This window comes from Petaurus breviceps, unplaced genomic scaffold (assembly GCF_028583685.1).
Source record: "Petaurus breviceps papuanus isolate PSGF00001 unplaced genomic scaffold, PetGlider_PUasm1.0 90845, whole genome shotgun sequence".
NCBI lineage: Eukaryota > Metazoa > Chordata > Mammalia > Diprotodontia > Petauridae > Petaurus > Petaurus breviceps.
The window spans coordinates 8,956,206-8,967,126 of record NW_027187359.1 but is presented as its reverse complement, the minus strand read 5'-3'; the positions used below and the strand labels follow the sequence as shown (position 1 = coordinate 8,967,126).

Below are 10,921 nucleotides of genomic sequence, written 5' to 3'. Positions count from 1 at the left end.
GAGCGGAAAAATTAAATCAATAAAAGAGCAAATAAGCTAGATGAAATAACAGCAAAACCAGGATAAAAAGAATAACCATGCCACATTATGCACAATTATATACAAACAAAACTGCAAACACAAAATAGAGGAATTTATACAAATATGTAAGATATTCAAACTTTCAGATGAACCCAACCCCAGAAAAGGAAATATATCAAGCCATAAAGGAAAAAAGAAAAAAAAATCATGGTCTTAATGAATTCATGGAAGAATTCTAATAAACATTTAAAGAAGTGAGTACCCATACTTCATAAATTATATCAAAAAATGAGAAAAATACTAACAGAATTATTTTATGAGACAAAAGCTCTAATATACAAACAAAGGAAAGATAAAACAGAAAGAAAACTGTAGGTTAATATCATAAATGAATGGAAAATCCCAATCCAAATAACTATAAAATGCTAAAATATCTTGGGATCAATTTCACAAAGCCCAAAGACTAGTGAAGATTCAATTACAAAGCACTCCTCACAGAAATAAAGCTAAATAGTTGAAGGAATATTTGGTGCTCATGGGTAGGCCATACCAATATAATAAAAATAACAATACTAGAAAAATTAATTTACATTTTAATGCTATTCCAATCAAATTATCAAGGGAACACTTTACAGCACATGATAAAATAATAACAAAATTTATTTGAAAAAAAACAAAAGACCTAGAATATCAAAGGAAATGACTAAAAGAAATAAAGACAAACCTGGAATAGCATTTCCAGTCCTCAGACTATATTATAAAGCAGCAGTCATCAAAATCATTAGCTTTTGGTTAAATAGATAGATCAATCCAAGTGAATAGAAAAGGCAGATTCAGAAACATAGCCTCAAAAAACTAATATGTTGTAAAGTGGAAAATTTACCAGAAGAAAACTCCCTTTTGGATAAAAACTGCTGGGAAAATTAGAAAGCCATCTGACAGAAATTAGGTTTAGATCAAATGAGGATTAGATCATCTTATAACACACTCCACAATATATTCTAAATAGATATACAATCTTGATATTAAAAATCATACTTTAAGAAAATCAAAAAAGAAAAAGATCATATAGCTCTCACAGTTAAGGTTAAGAGATATATACTGAACTGCTTATCTTCCCAGTAAGGTTGGGTGACAAGGGAGGAAAGGAATGAATCTGGAATTCAAAGTTTTAAAATCAAATGTTTAAAATTTACATATATATACTATTATTAATACTATTTTACATGTAATTGGGAAAGAAGATATACAGGCACTGGGGCATAGAGATCCACCATGCCTTACAGGAAAAGTCAAAGGTGGTATGGGAGAAGATATGGGAGAGAGCAGATTGGAAGAGGGGATATCCTGTGGGGTTGCTATTTTGGGGTGGTGGGTAGGGGAAAAACGGGGAGAAAATTTGTAACTCAAAATCTGTGGGAAATTAATGATGTAAATCAGAAGTTAGTAAAACATTTGAAAAATGAAACAAAAAAGAAATATGGAAGCAAAAAAACTTAATGCAATCTTAGGCTGCATTAAGAGAGGCACTCTCTCTAGTCATAATTTTGCTGTATTTACTTTGCTCTCATCAGAAAAGAAATGGAGAGAACTGCAAATTAAAGCAACTCTGACGTACCACCTCATACGTACCAGATTGGCTAAAATAACAAAAAAGGAAAATTATAAATGTTGGAGGGGATATGGGAAAATTGGGACAATAATGCACTGTTGGTGGAATTGTGAACTGATCCAACCATTCTAGAGAGCAATCTGGAACTATGCCCAAAGGGTTACAATACTTTGCATACCCACTGATCCAACAATATCATTGCCAGGACTGCAAGGTCTATATCCCAAGGATATCCAAAAAGAGGGAAAAGGAACTATTTACAAAAATATTTACAGCAGCAATTTTTGTGGTAGCTACAAATTAAAAATTGAGGGGACACCCATCAATTGAGAAATGGCTGAATAAGTTGGGGTATATGATTGTGATGGAAAACATGGAAGCTATAAGAAATGGCAAACAGGAAAGACATGAACTGATGCAAAGTGAAGTAAGCAGACCTATAAAAATGTTATCTATAGTAACAGCAATGTTGTACAATGAAGAAAAGTGAATGACTTAGCTATTATCAGTGGTACCATTATCCAAGACAATCCCAAAGGACTCATTGTGAAGCATGTTATCCATCTCCTGAGAAAGAACTAATACTGTATGAATATAGACTGAAGCATGCTGTTTATTACCTTTATTTTGATTCTTCTTGGACAAAATGAGTAAGATGGAAATGTTTTACATAATTGCATACATATAACCTATATCTTATTGCTTACTGAATCAGGAAGGGGGAGAAGGAGAGAATTTGGAAATCAATACTTAAAAAAATCCAAATGTTAAAAAACTGTTTTAACATGTAATAAAATTAATAAAAAAGAAAAGAAAAACAAAGATGCCAAATATAAAAGAGAAAATGGAGTACTGTGTTTAATTCTGAGTACTATCCATATTAGAAAAATCACTGATAAGATGAAGAGTGTCAAGAAGTAGGCAGCCAGGGTCATAAGGAGTATGAGGGCAAGTAAAAGGAAGTTAGGTGGAGCAACAGATAGAGTGACAGACTCATCTTCCTGAGTTAAAATCTAACCTCAGATACTTACTGACTGTGTGACCCTGGGCAAGTCACTTCGCCCTGTTTCCTCACTTGTAAAAGGAATTGGAGAAGGAAATGGCAAACCACTCCATTATCCTTGCCAAGAAAAGCCCAAATGGGGTCACAAAGAGTCAGATATAACTAAAAAACGACTGGAACAACAACACAAGTAAGGGATGATCTAGTAAGAAAAGAGGGCCTACAGAGAAGCTTAACAGAGGCAAACAGGGTTAAGTGACTTTCCCATGGTCCATAACTAATGTCTTATGCTGGATTTGAATTTAGGAAGAAAAGTCTTCCTGACTCCAGGTCCAGCACTTTATCTACTGTGCCAAGTATAATGTTGAGCTACTACTACAATTTTTTGCATTCCACCTATCCTTCCCTATAAAGGCACTATGTCTGTCTCTATCCAACTAAAGGCACTATTCCTGGTCTCAAATTATCCACCTATACAATTGACCAAACTATCACTGCAAATTTGAACTCTTTCTTTCTACTCCAAACTCCCAATACACCTCATTTTCAAGTAGATAAGCATCATTTATAGAGAAAGGATAATTTAAATGGTTCATTTAAAACATTACAAGAAGATTTCTATAATACTGTCTTCAGAATAACAATAAGAAGGCATTAACAGCCAAATGATACTTACTGTTCAATGCGTGGTGACAGGTATAATTTTGGGAAAACTTGAGTAGCTTCTGTGTCCTCAAAACTGACCGAAAGGAGAGCCACATCTTCTCCAGGATCTTCACTTGCATCCTTAAATAAAAAGAAAATGGAATAGCCTTTGCTAGTTGCTCTTATAACATCTAATTTCTGATAATCTTACATCATAGTTTACTGAGATAAGGCCACTTGACATGAGCATCTTCCTTTCCATCTTCTAAACATAACCTTGCTCACACAACTATCTTTTCATCCCTTTCTATAGTGGAAACCCTTCATCTATCCAATTCAATAACCATTTATTCATGTTCTAAATCCTTTCCTCTATGATAAGAAATCTGGGTTTTGCATATTCAGTTCTTTCCTTTCTAACATTATTTTATTCAACAAACATGTATAGTTACTCTGTGCCATATAAGGGAGATACAAACATGAAAAATGATGCAACACTGCTTGTGCTCAAGGATATTTGGGTATGGAGGGAATAAGTACAGAGTTAAGCAGAATTCCAGGCATTTTTACTAGCTATTCTTCACACCTGGAATACTCTCATTCCTTATCTCGGCCTCGTACTTTCCTGACTTCCTTCAAATCCCTGCTAAAATGCCATCATTTACAGGAAGCCCTGCTCGATTCTCTTAATTCTGTGTTCTTCCCTCTATTGACCATTTCCAACTCATCTGGCACCTAACTTGTTTTGACGTGGTTGTTTCCTTGTTGCTTCCTCCATTAGATAGGGAGCTCCTTATACAGAGGGACTGTTTTCTGTCTTTCTTGGTATCCCCAAGAGCTTAGCACAATGCCTGGCACTGAATAAATGTTTAATAAATTTTCAGTGATTGATTAAATACAATACAAAGTAGCTTTCAACTGGAATGTAAAGCACATTAAGGAGAATAATGTGAATTAAGGTAGTAAAAAAAACTAGGATTGTGAAATGAATTTACATTATAGAAATCCTCAAGAGCCAGGTTAAGGAGCGTGTATTTTATCCTACAAGCAATAGGGTATGCCCCCCCACCCCACTTGGCTTCTCTACTATCTCCTTTATCTCTGTATACATTTATACATTTAAAAGAAAAAAGGAAAAATAATCAACTTCATTTAACACCTTGCTACTTCTTCTAACAAAGCTAAATTTCTCAAGTGGTCACTAGCAACCAATTCTAATTGCTCCTCACCAGTTTCTCCCATAACCTTGTAATCCTCCTTATCCAGTATTCAAAGTAGTCCTTCGAAGATCTCAAGATGGCCAAATCCAGTGATTCTGTCAGTATTTAACTCTGTTGCATTTAATTCTACAGTGGCTACAGCATAGTTAGGTGGGGCAAGAGTCAAGAGACTGTGCTCAAGTGTTTGCTCTGCTACCTATTTATCCTTTGAATGTGAAGAAGTCAATTAAACTTCCATGAACTTCACCTATTAAATTAGGAAGAAGGCAGAGGATTGACTAGATTATCTCTAAAATCCCTTGTAGTTCTATGATTGCAAAACTACCCCTCTCCTTTCCAAAACTCAATTTTACTGAGTTCTATGACACTATATTTTCTTAAATTTACCTCATCTTTGCTACTACTCATTTATTCATTAATTTGTCAATATGCATTTCCTTTCCCTTTGATAGATAATGATATGCCTTCATAATACTTCTCAAAATGAACCCTTCCTCTTAATCTCCATGGCTAATATAAATGTTCCTTTTAATATTTTTAATTTATAAGCAGATAACCACATAAAACATGGATGAGAATAGAAACTTTAGTGTTATAATCAAATAAAATAAACCTCCCACTATGATATTGCTAAAATAAAAGACTAACGATACAATCCCCTGTCTCAAGAACCATCAGGGGCTCCTTACTGCCTATAGAATAAAATACAAACTCCTTCCTTCGTTTGGCATTTAAAGTTCTTTCCCCTTTTTGACATGTATACTACTATGGAAGGAAAGGGAAAAGAATAAGCATTTATATAGGACCACTATAAGCCAGTCATTGTGCTAAGTGTCTTTTTTTCTAACCAAATATTTCATTTGATCCTCACATTTTACAGTGTTAGACTCAACTACCTACAGTGATAGCTTAATAATAGGGGAAATTGAATGGTCATAATTTATCTAGATTTTAGCAAAACTTTTAAGGAAGTACTAGTTTTTGGAGAAGATGGAAATATGTAGACTATAGAACTGTCTGATTATATGGATTCAGAACTAGCTGAAGAGATACACTCAATAAGTAGTTATTAATGGTTCAATGTTATCCTGGAAGGAGATGTCCAGTGGGATATCACAGAGACCTATTTGGTTATCTCCTGTTAAACTTTTCTTTAAACAATGAATTAGATAAAGGTATAGGATTGTATGCTCATCAAATTGGCAGATGACAGAAACCTGTGAGGGATAACTAACATACCAAGTAATAGAAACAAAAAAATCTTGATAGACTAGAACAATGGGTTGGATTTATTAGGATTAAATTCAACAGGAATAAATGTAAAGTCTTTCATTTGGGTACAAAAAGAAAAATTTACCAGCATAAGACTGGGGAAACAGTTGGGACAGATGTTTTGAAAGAGATTTGAGGATATTAGTGAACTGTAAATTCAATATTGGTCAGCAGTGTGATATGGTAGTCAAAAAATATCTAATGCAATTTTGTGTTGCATTAAGGGGCACCGTTTTCAGGAATAGGGACTTCCTCGGGAAGACTGGGTTCCATTTTTGACATCACAGTTTAAGAGGGACACTGATAAGAATGAAGAGTATGCACAGGAAGGCAACCTGGGTAAGGCCTTGAATTCGTATCATAAGAGGATCAGTTGATAAAACTGGGAGTATTTATTTAGTTTGGAGAAAAAAATACCCAAAGAAGATAACTCTTGTCTAAGCATTTTAATTTTAGTTGTGTTGAGGAGAGGTTAAACTTGTTCTATTTGGCTCCAGAGGACAAACCAGTAGTAAATGTGAAAACTGAAAAAGGTAAGTTTAAACTAGATATCAGGAAAAACTTCCTAACATATCCAAAAGTGGAATGGACTATCTTGAGAGGTTCTTTCTCATTAGAGGTTTTAAAGTAGTTGCTAGATAATATCTCATTAATTATGTTATAGTAGTGTTCCTTTCATATATGGATTGAATTAGATGGCTGCTTTGGTCATTTTCAACAATGCAATTCTATGGTCCAGCTTTACTGTCCATCTTGATGTTTCTCACATATGATACACCCTATCTCCCACCTCCATGTCTTTTCGTTGGCTATTCCCCATCATTGGAATGCACCCATTTCTCACCCTCACCACTAAGAATCAATATTGACCTTCAAAGCTAGACTCAAGGGTCATCTTTTACATGAGACCGTTTTAATTTCAAACCCCACCTCTCAATTACATGATGTCTTCCCTCACAGAATGTTAAGTTCCTTAAGGACTGAGATGCTTTCTTTTTTGTCTTTGTATCTTCAGTGCCTATCATATTGCTGTAATGCCTTGCACAGAAGCTTTCCAGGAGAACTGCTACTGTGAATAGCTTTTAAGGTTCTGATTACTCAGGATAGTGATCACTCTATTTATTCCACAACAAAAGCAAAACATCCATGGAAAACCAAGGTACAGCATTCACAATATTACAACTTATCACAGAAAATCACAATATAATATTCACAACATAGTCTCAAAGTAAAATAGTCACTCTTAAGTTAACTCAATCAGTCACTTATCAGTAGTCTCAAAGTACACAGTCAAAGTCTTCCACTCTTGGGGCAAAGACTTGATTAACTCAGTCACTTATCAGTAGTTTCAAAGTATATAGTCAAAGTCTTCTACTCATGGGGCAAAGTCTTGATTAACTCAATCAGTCACTTATCAGTAACAATATCTCAAAGTACTCAAAGTACAGTCATTTATTCAGCAAAGTCTTATTAAGTATCATACACAAAACCCTCCACCCCTTAGGTCACTAGTAAACTATAATTCCATAATTACTCAGTACCCAAGGAGAGGTCTTTTCATCTTGACTTGGGACCTGTTCTCAGATTCCCTGGTTCCCCTTCCATGGTCTCAGATTCTACTTGGATTCACCAGACTGTCACCTGGGTTCAATGGCAGACAGCTCCCAGTTCCTTGACCAGCTCTCTGGGCAGGTCCTGGTCCACACTGAAGTTCACAGGGTCCGGTCCATGTCAGATCCTTCACTATTTCTGCTCCAGGGAATTCAAGGCTCAACCAAGCCACAAACAAATAAAGTCTCAGCATCCCAGTCATGCTTTAGTCACCTGGGCTCCTGGCTCCTGGGCTCCAGGGCTCCTGAGCTCCTGGCTCTGGCCTCCTGGCTCCTGGCCTCCTGGCTCTGGGCTCCTGGCTCCAGGCTCTGGGCTACTGTTCAGAAGAAGCTCCACCACCACAAGTTTTCAGGACTCAGTTCTCCATTCTTCTGTAGCTGTTCTGCCACCAGATCTTGGTCTCAAGGAAATTTTGACGGTGCCTCTCTGGGGCTTTTCCTTATATACACACAGCCTGTTTCAGCCAACCCCTTCCTGTTACATCAGTAACAGGAGACAGGAGTTCATACCTTCTGTTTCCCAACAGAGCCTTGATCAGTTACTAAGTGCTAAGTACCTGCTACTTTTGCCAACACAAAGGGATCTTCAAATTCAAAATTATATTGCCATTCCAATTGCCTGGTACATAAAAGGCCTCGATAAATACTTGTTTCTTAGTTACTTCTCATTCAAGCTAAACTGAACTACCTGCTCTTTCTCCTTCAGGGCATTCAGTCACCTGACTGTGTCCTTGCACAGGCCATCTCCTATGCCTGGAATGTTTTCCCTCACCTCCAGCCTACAGAATACCTAGTTTCCTTTAGGATACTACATGCATCACACCAAACCCCTTAGGGATAAAGGTTCTAAAGTTATTCTAGAGCTAGGGTCCATAGATCTATAATAGGTTCATGGAAAGATTGGGGGGAAAGAAGTGGGGGGGGGAGGGCTGTGAATTTGGATGGGGAAGAAAACATTGTTATTTTCACTTAAAATCAGCTGAAATTTGGCATTTTCTTCTATTATTTAAAAGCATAACTCTAAGATAGGTTTCACTAAACTGCCAAAGGGAACAATGATACAGAAAAGATCATCTTTTACTTTAAGGCTTCCATGTGTCATATGTCCATATGCCACATTATAATAAGTTTTTCTAATCGGCCCAATTATTAGTGCTCTCTTTCCTAATGCCAAGATACTTTGTATTTTATGCATATATCTCTGTGTGTGTATATATGTATGTGTGTATATATATATATAGTATTTACTTATTAGTATACATGTTGTATCCCTACATCCCCAACCCTCTCAAAGTAAGCTTCTTGAGAAGATTATTTTAGTTTTCTTTTTTGTATTTCTAGCATTTAGCACAGTGCCTGGCCTAAAAGAGGCATTTGATAAATAAGTTTTGTCGAATATATCTGACAGCTCTTTTACACATAGTAATTAGTCCAAAATAGCAAGAAATTCACATAAATTACTGCAATGTGTTACTTTTTTATGGTTAAACCAAATTTTTACTGTTTTTCTTTCTTTGGTTACCTTTCCCATATCTAAAACAACATGAGTGGTAAAAGTTTTCTCTGAAGTCTGCAAAGTTTTATCCTTCCATATCCCAACCTCACTTTCTCTCACATTAAAAGAAAAAGTCTTAGATCAGACTCTCTATCTAAGAACATTTTTTGTGCCTCTGCAGGGTTGAGATTGTCTTGTATTCTTTCTTTCTCCTGGCCCATTCTCATTTGAAGTTTCATAAAGCATTACACTTAACTAATCACTGGAAACAAAACCTCAAAAAGGAAAGGATTCTTTTTGGAATACTAAAAGGCTCTAGTCAGTCAAAATGACGGGTATGAAACTGTTGATAAACAAACCAGTAATATACATTTTTTAAAAAGATACATCATTCTCTGACAGAAAGAGCACTGGAGTCAATATATAAAGGTTTAAATTCTGATTCTGACATTTACTAGAATGTCTAGATGGGTGAATAGCAAGAAGGTCAGTGTCTGTGGATCAAAGAGTAAGTTGGAGGGGGGTGACAGGGCATAGGGAGGATGGGGAGGACAAAGAGTGGTAAGATATAAGAAGATTGGAGCAGTAAGAAGGAGCCAAGTTATGGAAAGATTTAAAAGCCAAACAGAGGATTTTATACTTGATCCTGAAGAGGATAAAGAGCCACTGGAATTTACTAAATGGGAGAGAGGGAAGGGTGACAAGGTCAGACTTATACTTTAGGATGATCACTCTGACAGCAAAGCAGAAGAGTGGGTGGGGAGAGACTTGAGGCAGGAAGACTAAGTAGAAAACTATTGCAATAGTTCAAGGCTGAGATAATGAGGACCTACACCAGACTGGTAATAGTATCAGAGGTAAGAAGGGGAAAGGAAGATAGGAGAGATGTTACAAAGGTAGAATCAAGAGAATTTAACAACCGATTAGAAATAGGTATGAGAGAGGGAGGAGTCAATGATAATATCTGTAAGACTGGGATGATGTTGGTACCCTCAACAATATTAAGGAACTTAGGAAGACACCAGGGTTTGGGGAGAAAAATAAGAAATTCAGTATTAGACACGATGAGTTTAAGATGTCTTTGAGAAAACCAGGGTGAAATGTCCAAGAGGCAGTTGGAAACATGAGACTGGATTTCAGGAGAGATGTTAGGGATGGATAGGTAGATTTGAGAATCATTAGCAGAGAGATGGATGATAGTTGAATCAATGGGAGTAGATGAGATCAGCAAGGGAAATAGAATAGAGGGAGAAGAAAAGAGGGCCCAGGATAGAGCCCTGGAAGATATGCATGGTTAGCAAGTGTAACTTAAACAAAAATTCAGAAAAAGAGACTGAGAGGAAATAATAAGATAGGTAGGAAGAGATCCAGGAGAGAGCAATGTCATGAAAACTTAGAGAAAAGAGTATCAAGGAAAAGAGGGTGATCAACAATGTTAAAGGCAACAGTGAAGTCAAAAAGGATGAGGATTGAGTAAGACCATTAGATTTAGTGATTAAAAGACCATTGGTAACTTTAGAGAAAGGAAGCATTCAAAAGCATTATGCCTGAACTTATCAAGTAATTTAAAACTAAAGTACAAGTTTAACTTGGAAAATATCCAATTAAACTTATAAATCACTGGAACTTGAGTTTTAAAACCAAGTTTAAAAAAAAGTTTTCAAAAGTTAGGCATTTGCATTTGGGCTGAACAGTTTTATCCACATTGTCATTCACCCCCTTGGATGAGCAGAGAGTCATTAATTATAATCCTTGTGGTAAAATGGAGAACCACTGGACCTATCTGCCACTGTGCCCTCCAGACCCCCAGTCACTGCTTTAGACCTGCCAAAGCACCCTAAAGAATATGAGTTCCTGCCATCCAACCTGATGCAGAAACTCTCCTGTAAGTGGTTATCTCCCACAATTATAAATTAAGCTCCTTTAGAGGAGGAACTCTATAGATTTCTATTTGTATTCCCAGAATAAAACACAGTATTTGATATACAGTAAGCACTTAAAATTTTATCATTCATTCATTCACAATTGGCTGACAGTGATTTT

The 10,921-nt window shown here is 36.2% G+C and overlaps 1 protein-coding gene across 7 annotated transcripts in view; it reads right to left on the bottom strand.

The window, feature by feature from the left end:
• The window catches only part of BABAM2 (BRISC and BRCA1 A complex member 2), a 602,274-nt gene that overhangs the window by 277,257 nt on the left and 314,096 nt on the right, over window positions 1-10,921 (bottom strand). For all 7 annotated transcript variants that reach the window (XM_069072106.1, XM_069072105.1, XM_069072111.1 and 4 more), the window contains one exon: window positions 3,313-3,422. In XM_069072106.1, coding sequence (XP_068928207.1) covers window positions 3,313-3,422 — 110 coding nt within the window. The remainder of the gene's footprint in view (window positions 1-3,312; window positions 3,423-10,921) is intronic.